The following is a 20030-nucleotide window of genomic DNA, read 5'->3' on the forward strand; positions in this document are numbered from 1 at the left end:
CCCATTGTCTTGGTCTGACGGACTGATCGGCGGATGACTGATCTGTGGCTGCCTGTGTACTCGGCTGTGAAGGAGTGTTCTGCTGCTGCCTCCGCTCCGTGGCTACGCTATCTTTACAAAGAAATGTTAAATTCATAAAGCTGGTTTACAGTGAGGGATTTGGGGTTCAGCCGAGGACACAGGAAAGTTCAGGTTGATATCTTATTCCAGTGCATTAACAACCCAGATATATAGTACAGTACCATGGAATGGAGCAGGGTTGGCATTTCATCAATTCAGTTAACACTTACTGATAGCTTCTGATTGATGGTTAGATTCCTTATCTGAAAAACACATGTTTTCTAGAATGTGTCAACCTTTCACATCGCACACTTCATATTTCTTAAGAGTTGTGAATATCATGGAAATATCATAACCGATGTGTCAGAGGGTTTGAGGTACTAATGCTGAGTTGTTTATATTGATTGAAAGCTCTCGGTGAGACCTATCTAGCGGTTACAGAAACTGACTGAGATCCTTGACTGCATTCAAATATAGATAATCAATCTCCATACAAAACACCTTGTGTTCCTCACTGTCTCTGGCCTCCAGGTGAAGAGCATCCAGGACGCCATCAGGGACAAGAAGCAGAGGTTCGACTTCATGGGAGAGGAGGTGAACCTGTTCCCCTCCGTAGGCATCTTCATCACCATGAACCCAGGCTACGCCGGGAGGACAGAGCTACCCGAGAACCTCAAGGCCCTCTTCAGGTAAACAACACAGACCTCTACACCAAGGGAGGCTGATGGAACATGTTTGATACCGTTCCTTATTCTGTTCCATGCATTACATTGAGCCCGTCCTCCGATTTCTATCTCCACCTCCCTCCCCTGCTCTACACAGACACACATACTTTATAGTAGGGAAATTATCTTGGAAATGATTTTTTTCTTCTTTTTTTTAAAATGCAAATGATATGATAAAGCCCCTGTATGAGCCCCGCATTTTCCCATAAGCGACTTAATTCGTTTGGAGGAGTAGCAAGCACGACCGCTTGGCAAGCAGAAGGTTGTGAGTTCGATCCCTGCGTAGGGCAGATTTCTCTCCCCCGTCGTTCTCTATAATGTAAATATTGTAAATGATATTGTAAGTGACAGTTGTTACCAGAACCTCCTACAGTAGATGTATAATGAATTGGATTAGATGTTGTATTCATCCCCCAAGGGGGAAACTGGGATAGCCACCACCCACCCCCACACCCCCCCGCACATAAAAACAGGACAATAAACACAACATAAAAATACAAAAAACATTTCATACTCCCAACTTTCAGAGACATGATTATCATCAGCACAACAATACAACTCTATCCAATACAATAATTATCGTCATCATCATCGCAATCATCATAGTTGGACTAGGATACATCATGTAGTCCGATCTTTGAAGAACCTGACGGCCGCTGGCACCAAGGATCTCCTAAACCGTTCAGAGGAGCATCTCGCCATTACCAGCCGGCCACTGGTCGACCTCCTCAGGCCATTAAAGGTACCATGTAGAGCAGGGGAGGCTGGTGGAGGTAGGAATCAGAGGACGGGCTCATTGTAATGCATGGAACACACATGTTTGATACCATTCCTCATTCCGTTACATGCATTACAATGAGCCCATCCTCCGATGTAAAGGGTGATGATTGTATTGCAGTACTGCAATATTTAATTGAAGTGCAATATGGTGCTCTACAGTCAGCCATCATCTCTATTTAAACTATATACAGTAGGACTGGCTGTCACTGTTAGTAAAGGGTTTTCTCGTGATAAAATGTTTTATGTCTTAGCTACTGACTGATGTTGTGTTTAACAGTGATGTTATGGGATTGGTAGAAACCATCTCATCAACACGTCATTTGGCCTCTGCAGAGCAGCCACTTTGGGAGGTGGAGGATCGTGGAGCAAGACACAACTATGAACAATAATGAAAATATTCCATCATGAGACCGTGCACTCAAAATGAACTTTTGCATTTCCCAAAGGTGTTGTTAACAATAGGATCATCTTTGGTCTGTTATGTTCAAGTGCTACAAGGAAGCTGTAGTGAAACTCATCCCTGAACTGGTACTGTCAAACCAATCAAATCAAACAGGACTCTGCACGGATCTCTTGATCTCTTCCTCATTATCATCATCCTCGTCGTCGTCATCATCATGATCATGATCATCATCTCCCTCGCTCTCTGAATGACTGTCTGCATGGTGTCTCTCCTCTGTAGGCCGTGTGCCATGGTGGTGCCTGACTTTGAGCTGATCTGTGAGATCATGTTGGTGGCTGAGGGCTTCCTGGAGGCCAGAGTCCTGGCCAGGAAATTCATCACCCTCTACACACTGTGCAAAGAGCTGCTCTCCAAACAGGTACCACTTTACTGGACTGTGTGTGTGTGTGTGTGTGTGTGTGTGTGTGCGTGTGTGTGTGTGTGTGTATTGCAATGTCTCCCAATAATGGGAAAGTTCATGGTGACTTCTCCAATGCAAGTGAATAGCTTGTAGAAATGTTGTTTTGCACGTGCCCTAATGTAAGATAAACATGATTTAATAAAGACATATACACTGTATGAATGACAAATATACATATTCAAACTAAACTTTTAATCTTTTCCCAATCCTCTCCTGGATGTTGTACAACTGTTTTAATTATGCATAAAGTCATAAAGTCATCCTCACAGAGGAGAGTCTTAGGTTAGAGTTTTTATGACCTTTTAATTATGGATGAATATCCTGCAATCGTAGAGCCATTTAACCGTCATACCACTGTCCTGCCTTTTATAGCAGGTTGGAATATATATTTTTTTTTTAACTTCTCAAAGTGTTGTTTCATTCAGGGTTTCTGTGTAGGTTTGCCAGCATTAGCGATTTAGTGGCTGTGAACTTGAAGGATAATGAACAGACTGCTACTGTAAGCATTGTGCTTAATGGCTGAATCTGCACATCAATGAACGAGAGAATGAAAGTGAAAAAAGAACCTCTGCTTTTAATTATTGAACAAGTAGTTGATTATCGTATGGTGGATTCACTAATAATAGTACATTAACTCCATTGCAGGGGAGGCTGGTGGAGGTAGAAATCGGAGGACGGGCTCATTGTAATACATGGAATGGAATGAGGAATGGTATCAAACATGCGTGTTTCATGCCATTGATACCATTCCTCATTCCATTCCATGCATTACAATGAGCCCGTCCTCCGATTACTACCTCCACCAGCCTCCCCTGCTCCATTGTCTATTTACCTTTCTATTTTGTGTCATCAGGAAATAACTTTATAACTGCACATGTGTACAAAACAAACAATGCATCACAAACATTTCAATACAGAACAATGTGTTGTGTATGTGTATGGTGACTCATGACTAATGATGATGTTTTTATGTAACTGTTTTATGTAACTGCCACTGGTGATGCCGAAGACAAATGTCCATCTCTGGAGCGTCAAAAAAGTTGTATCAGATCTAATCTTATCTCATCCAATCCAATCTTTCCCTTTTCCCTAACTCTCTCCCATAGGACCACTATGACTGGGGGCTGCGGGCCATCAAGTCCGTGCTGGTGGTGGCAGGCTCGTTGAAACGGAGTGACCCGACCCGGCCGGAGGACCAGGTTCTGATGAGAGCTCTGAGAGACTTCAACATCCCCAAGATCGTGACGGACGACATGCCGGTGTTCCTGGGGCTGATCGGGGACCTGTTCCCTGCCCTGGACGTCCCCAGGAAGAGAGACCTGGACTTTGAGACGTACGTCAAACAGTCGGTGCTGGACCTCAAACTACAGGCAGAGGATAACTTTGTGCTGAAGGTGAGTGTTACTGTCGTTACCGCCCGGGCCGGGTATTGCCACCTGATCAATCAGACAACCAATCAATCAATCAGTCATTTGCATTTTATTGATATGGCACATCTTTTTTTTTTTTTTACAAATGCAACTGTCACAAAGTGGTTTAAAGCTTTGTGCTGGCGCGGACCCTCACAGAGCAGTCCAAGGCAATTGAGTTGTCAGTGGCCAGCTGTCTATTGGAGGCCTGTTGACACAGCTCATCAAACTGTAATGTCCTTCAGGCCTCACAAAAAACACTGCCAGGAACACAAAACTAACGTCCAAAATGAGCCTTTTATAGTTATATAGTAGTTAACAATATAGCCCTTGCCCTTCGTAGTGTTTTTCTAGTGTTATATTTCAGACTGTTGTCTGGAAGACTGTTCCCTCTTATTGCACTGTTATCAGTGGAAAATTGACATTAGTGTCAGACATGTCTGGGTTGTGGATGAATTGGGCAAATCTAGCGAAGCCCAGCGGCTACGCCTTGATGGTACCTCAGGTGTCAGGTTGGCTGTCCTCATTCTAGTCATTACTGTATGTTACGTCCACATTGGCAGATAAACACACACACTCTTACACACACACAGACAAACACACGTAAGCACACGCGCACATACACGCACACACACACACACGCACACAAACACACACGCACACATGCACACACACACACACACACACACACACACACACACACACACGCATACACGTCCATTAGAGCCAGTCTGGTTTGGATGTCAGAGACAGAGGAATGCGGGGCCGGGGGAAATAAGTACAATCTGCGGCAGGTCAAAGAAGCACGAGAACAACATAATAACACTCCATCAATGGAGCCACACAGTGCGAGGCGCTACTTAACCCTGAGAAACACGGCCATGGAAATATACAGGGAGGGGGAGATAGATGGAGGGAGGGAGGGAGGGAGGGAGGGATGAAGAGACAGACAGGTCAATAACGCCAGTCCACCTCTCTCCCCTGAACTGTATAATCTCTGTCTGTACTGTGCGTCCTTCGATTTAAAAGAAAGGGGATGGGTTTGTCTGCCTTTAGCCTTAGCCTCTGGTAGCATTAGCCCTCCACACATCAAAGATGTAATCAGACTGGGCCTTTGAGATGCTACGCAACGCTGAGGCTGAATAGATCAGGACTGGGAGGCTCAGTCGATGGCATTGATTAAGCATTCCGTCAGTGTGTTTGACTGTGAGAGGAGAGGAAATCTTTCTCTCTCTGTCTGTCTCTCTTCTCTCTCTCCTGTTGGTTAGTGTTGTTTCATGCAAGTATTATGGCGTTATCACATGGGTGTAGTTTTATATTATATAATAGTATTTATACCTATAGATATATATATATATATATATACACTCACCAAAGACTTTATTAGGAACACAATACTAATACTGGGCAGGGCCTCCCTTTGCTGTCAAAACAGCCTAAATTTTTCATGGCATTGATTCCACAAGATGTTGGAAACATTACTTGGAGATTCTGGTCCATGATGACATGATTGCATCATGCAATTCCTGCAGGTTTTTCAGGTGCACTTTCAAGCTGTGAATCTCCCGTTCTACCACATCCCAAAGGTGTTCAATTGGATTCAGATCCGGTGACTGGGAAGGCCACTGAAGAACACTGAACTCATTGTCATGTTCTTGAAACCAGTTTGAGACGACTTCTGCTTTGTGACATGGTGCATTATCATGCTGGAAGTAGCCATTAGAAGATGGGTAAATTGTGGCCATGAAGGGATGCACAAGGTCAGCAACAATACTCAAATAGGCTGTGGCGTCCACCACACCACCTCTACCATGAGAACATGTACAGGTGTTCCTAATAAAGTCCTCGGTGAGTGTACATACTATACAGATGAGGGTGTCCAGCAGTGGAGGCTGGTGGAGGTAAAAAATCTGAGGACGTGTTCATTGTAGTGCATGGAATCGAATGAGGAATGGTATGCACACACACATGGTATGCACACACACACACACACACATCATTACTCATTCCGTTCCATGCATTACAATGAGCCCGTCCTCCGATTTCTACCTCCACTAGCCTCCCCTGGTGTGCAGACAGAGTTGTCCTCTGCTTCTGTCCTGGCTGTTTGTGTAAGCAGTAAGCAGTGCTCTTGGCTCTGCGGTAACGTGAGCAGTCTACTGAACTGTTGTGCTGCATTGCAGTGCGCCTGGCCGTACCCTACTCTACCATGCTGCATGACGCTATACTAAGAAATCGGAGGACAGGCTCATTGTAATGCAAAGAACAGAATGACGAATGGTGTGTGTGTGTGTGTGTGTGTGTGTGTGTGTGTGTGTGTGTTTGATACCGTTCCTCAATCCGTTCTACGCATTACAATGAACACGTCAAATACATGTAGTGGATCCAATACGTGTGTTTGCATCACAATGAGCCAGTCCTCAGATTTCTACCTTCACCAGCCTCCCCTGCTTCGTGTACCACAGTGTGTCGTGTCATCTGCAGTGTCTGTTCCTAGGTGGTGCAGCTGGAGGAGCTGTTGGCAGTGCGCCACTCTGTGTTCGTGGTGGGCAATGCAGGTTCGGGCAAGAGTCAGGTGATGAGGTCACTCCAACGGACCTATCAGAACATGAAGCGTCGGCCCGTGTGGGCGGACCTCAACCCTAAAGCCGTGACCAATGACGAACTGTTTGGTATCATCAACCCGGCAACAAGGGAGTGGAAGGATGGTAAGAGCGCGCACAGACACACACACACACACACACACACACACACACACAGGTGAAGGTATGTATTCTGTCTGTAAAGCACTTTACATAAACATCTCAAAGCGCAAAAGCTAATAATTCTGGGAGAAGATTTCATAGGCAGTTACCCATAAAACACAGACCCCACATGTTAGCCATGGCAGGCTCCATTTGCTCACTGGATGTAGATGTAGAGGCCTGTGTGTGTAGATCAGGGCACGCTGGTGGAGGTAGAAATCAGAGAACAGGCTCATTGTAATGCATGGAATAGAATGAGGAATGTGTTTGATGCCATTCCTAATTCCAGTCCATGTGTTACAATGAGCCCGTCCTCCGATTTCTACCTCCACCAGCCTCCCCTGGTGTAGATGCAGGCTTGTGATACTGCTGTCCGTTCCAGGGCTGTTCTCCAACATCATGCGTGAGCTGGCAAACCTCAGTCACACTGGGCCCAAGTGGATCGTACTGGACGGGGATATCGACCCCATGTGGATCGAGTCTCTCAACACTGTCATGGACGACAACAAGGTGTGTGTGTGTGTGTGTGTGTGTCCATGTGCATTTGTGTGTGTGTGTCCATGTGCATTTGTGTGTGTGTGCGTGTGCGCGTGCGTGTGTGTGTTTCCCTATGTGATACTCTCTCTCTGTGTTACTCCAAGGTGCTGACCCTGGCCAGTAACGAGCGTATCCCCCTCAACCCTACCATGAGGCTGGTGTTTGAGATCAGTCACCTCCAGACTGCTACTCCTGCCACTGTATCCAGAGCTGGTGCATACTTCTCCTTTCATCCCTCTGTATCTTCTGTCACCTCCACTCCTCTCTCTTCCTCTCATCTCTATCTCCCCCCTCTATCTCTCCTCCCTTCCTCCACTCCTCTCTCCTCCTCTCATCTCTATCTCTCCCCCTGTACCTCTCCTCCCCGCCTCCTCTGCTCTCTCCTCATCTCCCGCTGTATCTCTCCTCCCCTCCTCTTCTCTTCTCATCTCCTCCTGTCATCCTTCTCCCCCTTCCAATGTGTTTGGGTGATATGGCATACTGAGTTACTATGATGCTTTTGACTTCTTTGAACTGAGATCTAAGTGCTTTTTGTCCCTCCAGGCATCCTGTACATCAACCCAGCCGACTTGGGCTGGAACCCGCCCGTGTCCAGCTGGATTGACAGGAGGGAGGTCCAATCGGAGAAGGCCAATTTGACCATTCTATTTGACAAGTACCTCCCCTCTTGCCTGGACACCCTCAGATCAAGGTAGCTTACCAGTCAGGATGTCATGGTAGATACCAGAGATACATGTTTCTATTATAAAGGAGTGAGCAAAATGGAGAGAGATAATGAGAGAGTAAAATATGATAAAAGAGAGCAGGGGGAGAGACTGACAGAATCATAAGTGACGGTTGAACCATGTTTCTGTCATCACCGACTGTAGATGTCTCTGCTGGTTTGAACCGTACTGTATTTATATGTTTGGTCAGGTTTAAGAAGATCATCCCAGTCCCGGAGCAGAGTATGGTCCAGATGCTGTGCCACCTGCTGGAGTGTCTGTTGACCCCGGAGAACACGCCTCCAGACTGCCCTAAAGAACTCTACGAGCTCTACTTCGTCTTCACAGCTGTCTGGGCCTTCGGTGGGGCCATGTTCCAGGACCAGGTACTGTAGGCTTGGCTCTCAGGGGATCCCAAGTACTCACTGGATGGCCTGACTGAGGGTTTCAAGAAGGAATCAAACATGATCACTCCAATCCAAAGCAAAGACCATTTCAACCTTTTAAGGGTGTATTCCGTCCACACAAGTTTTATACAGTATTTTGTATCACTGGTGCTAGTATATCTGGCTCTAAAAAGTCACTCTATTCTTCTCATCTCGAAGTTTTAGGTTTCAGGTGATGGAATAAATAAGTCATATGCCGTACTTTTCAGTTCCAAAGTAAAGCTGTGCAGCTTTCTATGGACATCATAACACAGTGCAAAACAAAGTGAATTCCACACAGCCCTAAATACTAGCCGGCTGAATCTTTTTAACCAGCTTTTGTTTTTTGACGAGCGGTTGCTAAGCAACCGAGACAGTGTCGTACTGTAACCACGTCCGTCTAAGTTATGCGATAAAACGCTTTTCCACCCGCTACAAATGTACTCCATTTTATTTTCTCATCTTAGGAGCATTTAAATGCTAAGTGGTTTTATTGACTGTAGAGCGAGGGTGTGAACAGAGCAGACAGAGACGGGGGGGCAGCGAGGCAGAGAGAGAAGAGGAAATACCAGTCAGGGATGAGCCTGTGTGACTGTCTGAGGGAAAGAAAAGATAGATGGGTAGATAGGACTGCCATCTTTAATTTGGTATGCTGTGAGTGTTATGAATGCATCTCAATATCCGTTCTCTACTTGTTTCCTCTTTTTTTGTCCATAAACACTGATGTAAGCTTGTGTGTGTGTGTGTGTGTGTGTCTGTCTGTCTGTCTGTCTGTCTGTCTGTCTGTCTGTCTGTCTGTCTGTCTGTCTGTCTGTCTGTCTGTCTGTGTACAGCTGGTGGATTACAGAGTGGAGTTCAGTAAGTGGTGGGTGACTGAGTTCAAGACCATCAAGTTCCCATCCCAGGGGACCGTGTTTGACTACTACATCGACCCAGAGACCAAGAAGTTTGAGCCCTGGTCCAAGATGGTGCCCACGTTTGAGATGGATGCAGACATCCCCTTGCAGGTGCAGCAGTAGGACTCAAGCATTATTTACACACACGTATGCGATTCATCTTAATGTGATTCAGACATCACTCATTTAATACTCCATTTGAACACGAGTGGAAAATAAATCTTCTTTTTATCAGGCACCCTCAAGAGGCAATGTCTAACTTAAAACCTAGATCAAAGAAGATTATATTGTACTTTATGCTACCAAGTGCTTTAATAGTCCATACAAGATCACACAAGATCAGAGAATGATGAATAGATTATAAGAGATACTGATTGGTTGTCCGTCCGTCCGTCCGTCCGTCCGTCCGTCCGTCCGTTGCACCCCCAGGCTTGTCTGGTCCACACCACAGAGACCATCCGGGTCCGGTACTTCATGGACCGGCTCCTGGAGCGGCGTCGACCTGTCATGCTGGTGGGGAACGCCGGGACGGGGAAGTCTGTCCTGGTCGGAGACAAGCTGGGATCCCTGGACCCGGAGAAATACATGATCAAAAACGTGCCCTTTAACTACTACACCACCTCAGCCATGCTACAGGGTAGGACATGGTCTCGGGTGACAATGAATTAGTATGTGACTTTATCAAAAAACAATGGTAGAATCTATACATAGACTCTATCAATCAATCAGTCTACCTATCAATCTATCTATCAACTGTATCTATCAGTCTATCCATCTATCTATCTATCTATCTATCTATCTATCTATCTATATAGAGACCCTATATCATTCATGAAGGTTTTGAGAGGGAAACATTTCAAACTCCAACTCTTTATAACAACCTTCCCCGTCCATTCATTCTTTTCCTCCCCTCATCCCCCTCTTCTCTCCTCTCCTCTCCTCTCCTCTCCTCTCCTCTCCTCTCCTCTCCTCTCCAGCGGTGTTGGAGAAGCCCCTAGAGAAGAAGGCAGGGCGTAACTATGGTCCCCCAGGGAGCAGGAGACTGGTCTACTTCATAGATGACATGAACATGCCAGAGGTGGACGCATATGGCACCGTACAACCACACACACTCATACGCCAGCACATGGACTACAACCACTGGTGAGGCTTTCGCATACACACACACACACACACACACACTTTCATATTTTTTTCAGTTAAACTATTACAGCTGAAGGATTCAAATATGTATTGCTGTAAAATACTGTACGAGATAACTTATGAATGTCAAGTGTATGAATGTCAAGCAGGGGCTCTCACATTGATTTTCCCTAAAAGGATTTTGTTGCTCTGCTCTCAGACACAGTAATGGCATTTTAGACATGGTTCCGCTGTCTTAGACACAGGGCGTCTGTTTTAGACACGGTCAGACCATTAGAGATGTGGAGAGGGGGGACTTCAGGTATGAAATTGAGAGAGAGGAGGATGTTATAGAGCCATGGTGGATTAAGTGAGTGCTGGGGCGTGCGTATCGACAAGAGCACGTGGGGTGTGTGTGTAAGTGTGTGTGTAAGTTTGTTTATTCAGGCATTTGTGTGTGTGTGTGTGTGTGTGTGTGTGTGTAGGTATGATAGAACTAAGTTGCTGCTGAAGGAGGTCCATAGTGTGCAGTACGTGTCTTGCATGAACCCCACGGCTGGCAGTTTTACCATCAATCCACGACTGCAGGTATATACACACACATACACATGCACACGCACACACACACACACACCCACACACACACACACACAGATGAAGTGATGCTGGGGATTATACATGTCATAGTGTATCTTCCTGGCCCCACTGTCTCTGCAGCGTCACTTCTCGGTGTTCGCCCTGTCCTTCCCTGGAGCAGAGGCTCTGAACACCATCTACAGCTCTATCCTGAGCCAGCACCTCAGAGGAGAGGGCTTCAGCGCTGCCCTGCAGAAGAGCTGTCCTGCCCTGGTCCAGCTCGCCCTGGCACTGCACCAACGCCTCTCCTCCACCTTCCTACCCACCGCTGTCAAGTTCCACTACATCTTCAACCTCCGAGACCTCTCCAATATATTCCAGGTGACCTTTCTCTCTCTCTCTCCCTCTCTCTCTCTCCCTCTCTCTCTCTCTTTGTCAGACACACATACACACAAGCAGACACGCATGCACACACTCACCCACGCACGCACGTATTCGCGCACACACACAGTACACACACTGACCTATGCTGACCTGAGGCTGGCAGTATGAATCATGAATCATAAATGATTCATAAAGTGAACTCCTGGTGAAGTGATTGTTAATTGTGTTATTACTGCACAAGACGATCAGGATTATATTAGTTAGGTGCAAATGATGACAGATGCTAAAAACTATTTGGAGAGAAGTTTGAGAGAATTCACACTGAAACCAGAATCAGGGGAATGTGGTGATTCTTCTATTCTTATTTCTAAGATATCCAAGTTTGATATTTTGATTTGTTTTTCGAGTTTTGGTGGCACTTTGCACCCCAGGCAGTAGAAGTCAAGACCTGAAACTAATTTCTCATCTAAATGATTATTGATTTAAGAGGTGGATCGAATGGCACATAAATCCTTCTGAAAAATAAGTATTACAGAAAATAAAAGAGACTCTCGCTCTTGCGGGTGTTAGTAATGATTTAATGTGTTTAAATTAATATAATATCATAGCTCGAAACCTGTTAGGGGAGAGGCTTTTGGGAGATATTTCTGTCAGAATCCTCCATGGTTTCACGGGGGCAAAACTCTCTCACTTAACACACTGAAATGTATAATTAATGCTTTAAGCCGTTCAACCATGGCTTCTTTATTTTTCATAATTCCTTCCCGGAGACTGTCAAGCCTAAACGTATCAAATCACTTTCTATTCTTTTACAAAATGCGCAGTGCAGTATGCAATACCATACTGTACGTCATACTTCAAAATAAAGGCTGCTTCATTTTATTCTTTGTATGTTTTAGCGACTTTAAGACGAGTTTAGAGGTTAAGAGGTTTAGCAATTATAATGAGTAGGATTTCTCTCCTCACCTTTAATGATGAGGACTGACCTATAGAGACGTTGCTCTGGAGACTTTATTATGTATAATTACCGACCCAGGTCTACAACCCTAATGGCCCATATTGAGTTACCTTTAAGACCTTTGATCAAGTTGGACTGCAGCTCCCTACTGATTTCAATAGCAGAGGTCCAGACCAACCGAACTTCTTTGAACCTAGTATTTGAAGACACTGCACTTTGTGTTTTGTTGAAGTGTGCGTTTTGAGAGGTTTGTGTTGTGTCAGAGGTGTCAAACGGGTACAGAGAGGGGAGCAGGGAGGGTGAATCCTCCTTGTTGTTCCTCTCCCTCCCTGCCTGCCTGTCAGCCTGGAGTCACGGTAATAAGGAGAAGAAGTGAGATACAGACTCAGACGGCCTAGAGGGCTTTTTAAGTGTGTCTCTTCAGTTGTGCCTTACTTATTCAGCTCCCAGCTCTTAAGCCCGAGGACAGCAAGGCAGAGATGAGCTAACTGCCTTACACACACACACACACACACACATGCAAACGCACACACACACACACACACACACACTTCTCCCTGGCTGCTTTTACTGTTTTAAAAAGAAGGAACGTTTTTGACACAGGTATCGCTTTCTGAAAAGTTTGATGTTTCTTTATTTATTTGATGTTTCACATTTTGCCTGCCTTTTTGTTTCCCCCCATTCATGTCGTTCTTCAATAGGGGGCGTGAGATGTTGATGGTTTCAGATGTTTACCTGATTGAAAGTAATTAGGTGGTGTTTTTTTAATGATGCACCAGTTGTTGTTTTTTTACGCTGGGACATAGTCAAAGACAACCGCCTCATTATTATCAACTTTAATGAGAAATACTAAGATATGCACTCATATGCTGTGTAACTTTAGAAAACTCACTTTGTAATAGTATTTCTAAAGGTTCCAGAAGAACTCTGTCGAGACCATATTCAAGGTAATGTGGAGAAACTGTTTAATTTATGCATCATATAACATTATCTTTGTTATGACGTGAAGTCAGGTGAAATTTCCCCTGGGAGATGAGGGGATTTGGGGTGGTATAGTAGCTCTTGTCTTTCCACCCTCTCTCTCTCTCTCCCTCTCTCTCTCCCTCTCTCTCTCTCTCTCTCTCCCTCTCTCTCTCTCCCTCTCTCTCTCTCTCTCCCTCTCTCTCTCTCTCTCTCCCTCTCTCTGACTGGTACATAACAGGAAGACGATGGCCCACTAAACCCTGTAGATGTTTGATAGTTCTTAATACCTCATTTCAGCTAATAAGACAAGACTAAAGCCTGGCATCCTATTGGGATGTGTTGTCAGCGAGCTGCGTTCCCCAGCTTCTAGGCGATGAGCAAATGTTTGTTTCTCTGTCATGACCAGCGGCCATATCAAGAGCCTGTCTAGCAAACGTCACCCTAAATGAGCAAGCACAGAAGGATGGGGGGAGAGAGGAGAGAAAAGGGGAAGAAGAATGAAGGGAGGATGAGGAGAGAGAGAGAGAGTGAGAGAGAGAGAGGCAGGGGAGATGAGAGAGAGGAGGGGTGGAGAGAGAGGCGGGGGAGACGAGAGAGAGAGAGGAGGATGAGAAGAGAGAGAGAGAGAGAGAGAGAAGAGAGGAGGTAGAGCTATTGTAACATGGAGACTAGGGAGAATGCTGGAATGCGACGGACAGTCAGCTGGGTGTATTTGTTAGGAAAGGAAGACGGCATTGTTTGGAACGCAGAGCAGCTGTCAGACTCTGTTGAGACGAAGCCCTGAGCAGACAGACAGCTCCTGTAGCCGGTTCTCTCTCCAATCCCTCTCCTCTCCTCCCTCTAATGAAAGAGTGAAGGATCAGACAGGATGAGGCCGCCAGGGGAGGACTAGAAGGATGAGAAATAAAGTTATTCCTCCTCACTTTGTTAGCACGTTGCTGCTGTTGTTACTTTGTGACTTTCTCTTTCCTCTCAACAGTTACGCTGCTCTCAAAGTGTGATGGTTTCATACAGCTCCCATAGGGTGTTGGGGATGATGTTTTCTTGGCAACTTCATTTCCTGTGTGTTTGTGTGTGTGTGTGTGTGTGTGTGATATGGTGTTTTTGATGGAAGCTGTTATTAAGCAAAGATACGGAGCCAAAAGTGGCACAAACACAAAGAGAGCTATTCAATCAAAACCTGAAGCAGGTTATGGATACTTACTGTAGACGGCGTGGGCTGTAGGTTTGACTGTTGACTGTGGTACTGTACATCTCAGATCCCACCAATTAAACACACACACACACACACACACACACACACAGACACACACACATCCCCCATCCGCACCATTACTCTTCAAATTTCACAGATAACAGTCACATTGGGCCCAATATGAAGACAGATCTGATTTGGCTGGCTGTATGCTGGAGATGACACCATCGATTAGTTCTGGTGCAAAGACCACACAGCATCTGTTTGCCCACATACTTCCTAGCCAATGATGGAGCGCAGAGAGGGACAAACTGGGTGCCTGGGTGGTACTGTGCCCATTCCTCAAGCTATGGCACCTGCTGGGTGAGAGAATTCAATTAACCAGAGTCATAGCTGACTGCCTCATTATCTCCCCTGTGTGAGAACCCCACCGTTTAAACTCCTCCAGAGTCAAGTAAATAACCCTCCCCTCGTTAGACATGCGTCTGTTTAAGGTATTCCGAGACGTTCCGAGACACAGTCATTTATCTTCTTACTTGTGGAGGAACGCCGGAGTTTCAGAGAAACATCGAGAATCTTACGTTCATTAGACTAGGTTTGATTTGGTGTTTTCTTCTTTTTCTTTTCATCAAAGGCACAAACAAGTCCCATTGAGGAAAGAAATGCATGCCACTTTTCCGTAGTTTATATGTTGGCAAAAGAAAGTACTTGTCTCGCATTTTCTTCCACCGGGTTTCTAACCGCATTTCTACACCAACACCAATCATTTTATCCCCTGCTGCTGTCTACCATTTGCTCTTGTTAAGGTCTAAATTGAGCGAATCACCCTCAAAATGAAACATTCAGTTTTCCCTCCTCCGTCCAGGGCATTCTGTTCTGTACAAGCGCGTGTCTGAAGAGCCCTCCTGACCTGGTGAAGATATACCTGCACGAGTCCAACCGCGTCTACAGGGACAAGATGGTGGAGGAGGGAGACTTCCAGGCTTTTGATAAGCTGCAGTCAGATACTGTGAGAAAGTTATATGAGGTGAGAGTTTCTACGAGGTGAGAGTTTTACAAAGTTCAGCAGAGGAAGACAGGCCTGGCGGGGGGTGGAGAGGGAAAATCATTAGTCTGTGTGCTCTGTGTCTATGCCTGGACATCAGTGGCCAGCGCAGCGAGGAGGAAGAGGATGGGGGGGGGGGGGGGGGGGGGGGGGGGAGAGGAGAGGAGAAGGGGGGGGGGGGGGGAGGAATGGAGAGAATACTAATCAGTGTATGGGGCCTGACTGTCAGGGCCTGGGCCATCAGCTCAGCAAATTGGAAAACATTTTAATGGTTTTCTGTCCGCTGCTCCCTGACTTTCCTCCCTGACTTTATAGCACACACACTGTTCATGCAACAGCGAGGGAACTGACACCTATACACACACACACACACACACACACACAGACACACACACACACACACACACACACAGCCTGACACTTACATGTGTATAACATACATGTGTATAAGTAAAGAATAGAAAACATTCTGAGTCACCATGACGATGAGTCACAAATGACGACAGCATTCCAGCACCATAAAACATTTCAAGTTCAAGGTTAAACATGCCATACATACTTACTGTATACAGTGTAAAGTACAAGTAAATACCCCCCCCCCAAGTGATTGCCCCCCCTGTTCTGTATTGACTGGAGTGTGTCACCCACCCCCCCACCCCCCTTTCTGTGTTGACTGGAATGTGTTAACCACCCCCCCATACTGTGTTGACTGGAGTGTGTCACCCCCCCTGTTCTGTGCTGTGTTACCCCCCCCCCCCCCCCCCCCCCCCATCCTGTGATGACTGGAGTGAGTTACCAACCCCCCCCCCCTCACCTCCCCTGTCCTGTGTTGACTAGAGTGTGTGTGTGTGTGTGTGTGTGTGTGTGTGTGTCCCTGTTCTGTTTTGACTGGAGTGTGTGTCCCCTCAGGACATGGAGGAGGCTCTGGAGGAGGCTAGGGACATGAACATGTACTGCCACTTCGCCTCTGGGGTCGGGGAGCCCAAGTACCTGCCTGTCCAGTCCTGGAGCAGTCTCAACAAGACTCTGATGGAGGCGCTGGACGGCTACAACGAAGTCAACGCAGCCCTCAACCTGGTGCTGTTTGAGGACGCCATGGCCCACATGTAAGATAGGAGCGTCAACAACTCGACATCTTCATCATCATCATCATCATTGTTATCCTCATCTTTGTCGTTGTAATCATTGTGATGTACTACAGTCATCTTCGTAGTCATCATCATCATCACCATTATCATTATCATCATCATAATTTCTTTCTTTCCTATACCAAGGCCTTGAAGATCTTGGTATTCCACTTCAGTAAGAACATCTGCTAAATGACTTGCAGATGTCTGCTGTTGAGGTTGATGAGGATGATGATGATTGTGGAGATGATGATGATGATGATGATGATGATGGTAATTGGCTTTATCCTTGGAGAGAGTGTGCCATCATAAAAGTGGTTGAGTGATACCACGCTGAGGCTCGCTCTGGTTTTTCTCTCTCCTCCTGGACTTCCTTCCACTCATCTCATTCATGATTCACATCCCCTCCTCCTCCCTCGTTCTCCCCGTCCTGTAGCTGTCGTATAAACCGTATCCTGGAGTCTCCGCGGGGCAACGCTCTGCTGGTGGGGGTGGGGGGCAGCGGCAAGCAGAGCCTGACCCGATTGGCTGCCTTTATCTCCAACCTGGAAGTGTTCCAGATCACCCTGAAGAAAGGCTACGGCATACCCGACCTCAAGGTCTGTCACGCACGCACACACACACACACACACACACACACACACACACACACACACACACACACACACACACACCACCCATACTGCCTTCCACACTGCCTCCTCACACAGCCAGTTAGTCATACAAACTGCCTATAGACTTTGGTAGCCTTTATTTGACCATTGTGAAATACTATCATAGAGCTTCCACAGATCTGTTAAAGTGGAAAGCTTTTACAAAGACGTAAACAGGCTTCATTTTCATGAATGATTTAGATGTTTTCTCTCTGTGGAGAACAAAAGCTAGTAATATTCCACTAACATGCATAAAGGCCTTCCAATGGCCTGAGCAACAGATGTGCTGATGCCAATGACCCCCCCCCCCCCCCCACCCCCCACCCCGCCATTCTCTCTTTCTCTCTCTACCTCTCTCCCCCCATCTTTTTCTCTATATATACCTCTCTCCCCCCGCTCTCTTCTCTCCCTCTCCTCCCTCTCCTCTACCCCCCCCCCCCCTCATCTCCCTTTCCCCTCCACTCTCTCTCTTTCTCCCCCTCCCCCCCTCCCTCCCTCTTCCTCAGAGTGACCTGGCGTCCCTCTACATCAAAGCTGGAGTGAAGAATGTTGGCACAGTGCTGCTGATGACTGATGCCCAGGTGGCAGATGAGAAGTTCCTTGTTCTGGTCAACGATCTTTTGGCATCGGGTAAGGCTGCTCCTTACTAATGGCTGCGTGTGCAGCTACAGTACTCTCTCTCTCTTTCAAAGGACAGTCGTGTGTGTGTGTGTGTGTGTGTGTGTGTGTGTGTGTGTGTGTGTGTGTGTGCTTACACGAATCATTCTAGAGATTTGTTTATGTGTTGACATTATATGATATTCATTTTCATCTATCTAACCTTCATCTTCTGTGATAATGTGGTGCACATGTATGTATGTATGTTTGTATATATATATATATATATATATATATATATATATACACACACACACTCACTGAGGACTTTATTAGGAACACTATACTAAAGGGTAGGGTCTCCCTTTGCTCTCAAAACAGCCTCAATTCTTCGTGGCATTGATTCCACAAGATGTTGGAAACATTCCTTTGAGATCCTGGTCCATGATGACATGGTTGCATCACGCAATTCCTGCAGATTTTTCAGGTGCACTTTCAAGCTGTGAATCTCCCGTTCTACCACATCCCAAAGGTGTTCTGTTGGATTCAGATCCGGTGACTGGGAAGGCCACTGAAGAACACTGAACTAATTGTCATGTTCCTAAAAACAGTTTGAGACGACTTTTGCTTTGTGACATGGTGCGTTATCACGCTGGAAGTAGCCGTTAGAAGATGGGTAAATTGTGGCCATGAAGGGATGCACAAGGTCAGCAACAATACTCAAATAGGCTGTGGCATTCAAGTGATGATTGATTGGTATTAACAGGCCCAAAGTGTGCCAAGAAAACATTCCCCACACCATTACACCACCTCCACCATGAGAAGGTGTACAGGTGTTCCTAATAAAGTGTTCGGTGAGTGTATATGTATATGTAAGGCTACCACATATGCTCAATAAGAGAACTGAGGACAAAAGGAAACCCATTCACAGAGGATAGCGTTACCTACCTGCCTGTCTCTCGGTTAAGTCAGTGAGAGAGAGTTTAGATGCTTTTGTTGGGTCAGAGTTGTGCAGTAAAATGAGTCATCCAGTCAGTCCTGGCCCAGGCCTGTCAACACCGGTACAGGTATCTTAATGTGATGTGAGGTGAGACACCTCGCCTTATCACAGCCCCTGCTACAAGCTACCGCTACAACTTACATTTTAGGCACGTATGCAAGATCAGATGTGCAACTAAACTGAGTTTAAAAATCAATATCTGAAGAGCTTTGTAGCTAAACGCTATATCCACCACTTTAAAACATATGCTTTCCCTTTTCATTTTTTTTAATGTACAGTAACTTGTCAAAAAATGATTGCAAATCAATATAGAAAAATTGTTTTAGAATGAAACATCTTACTCTTTTCTCCCAAGGTGAGATTCCTGATCTGTTCCCGGATGATGAGGTGGAGAACATCATTGGGAGCATGAGGAACGAGGTCCGCGGGTTGGGAATGATAGACACAAGGGAAAACTGCTGGAAGTTTTTCATCGACCGCGTTCGCAGGAAGCTCAAGGTTAGACAGCCGGGCTCAAATAAGTGTAGGGGCTCTAAGAATCATCTCTCCGGGTTTTGTAAAGTTTATAAATAAATACTACTTCTTGGAAGTTAAGATTTCAGGCAATCAGATGCCTCATCCAGATGCCTCATCCAATCCACTTATCATCCTACTTTCAGTAGCTGTATCAACAGGACCACTCTTAGACCAAAAGGGTTCTTCAAACTCTTTTTTTTTTACGAGTGTACCTACAAACTTTGATCCGAATTTTAATCCAATCTTTGATTTAGTAGTGGATCGACACTGCAATTCATCAGACACTTCAGGCAGTGATATTCATATTCAAGGTTCACAACAAAATTTTCAGATAAACTCAAATCCATATTTCACCAAGGTCTGTCTCACCCAGGGCGATAGATAACACTGCTGATGTAACAGCCTTGGTTCTGGCATGAACAGAAACCTCAGTCAGTGTGTCCCCATCTGATGAGGTCATCCCACCCACATCTACCCTGTTCTCCCAGGGGAAGCCAGCTCGGGAATTGGTGGGGGTGGTGGTGCCACTGTATTAGCATTGTGATGATGTTATTGGGCGATTCCCCACTGCCTGCACTGTGCTTCCTGGGAGTGAATAGATGAGTGTATGGATGGGTAATCCCATGGGCCTGTGCTTTGAGAGGCTTCATCCCTCTCCTAGGTCTTTGGAGGTGTGGTCATGTGGCTGTGTGTTTCCCCCCCTGGGGGTAGGAAGCTTAGCTCTGGGGTGCCATTGATGGTGCTATGGTGC

At 46.0% G+C, this 20030-nt stretch overlaps 1 protein-coding gene across 1 annotated transcript in view; it reads left to right on the top strand.

The window, feature by feature from the left end:
• The window catches only part of dnah9 (dynein, axonemal, heavy chain 9), a gene marked incomplete at both ends in the record, with an annotated part of 86228 nt that overhangs the window by 24942 nt on the left and 41256 nt on the right, over positions 1-20030 (top strand). Inside the window, 18 exon segments of the mRNA XM_083686932.1 lie at positions 592-749; positions 2248-2386; positions 3535-3822; positions 6335-6545; positions 6964-7091; positions 7223-7331; positions 7662-7809; positions 8034-8208; positions 9081-9254; positions 9573-9780; positions 10121-10286; positions 10751-10853; positions 10983-11222; positions 15207-15368; positions 16296-16492; positions 16950-17112; positions 17673-17796; positions 19119-19261. Of these exon segments, the coding sequence (XP_083543058.1) occupies positions 592-749; positions 2248-2386; positions 3535-3822; positions 6335-6545; positions 6964-7091; positions 7223-7331; positions 7662-7809; positions 8034-8208; positions 9081-9254; positions 9573-9780; positions 10121-10286; positions 10751-10853; positions 10983-11222; positions 15207-15368; positions 16296-16492; positions 16950-17112; positions 17673-17796; positions 19119-19261 (3036 nt within the window).

Source organism: Argentina silus (assembly GCF_951799395.1).
Source record: "Argentina silus genome assembly, chromosome: 16".
In the NCBI taxonomy this organism is placed as follows: domain Eukaryota; kingdom Metazoa; phylum Chordata; class Actinopteri; order Argentiniformes; family Argentinidae; genus Argentina; species Argentina silus.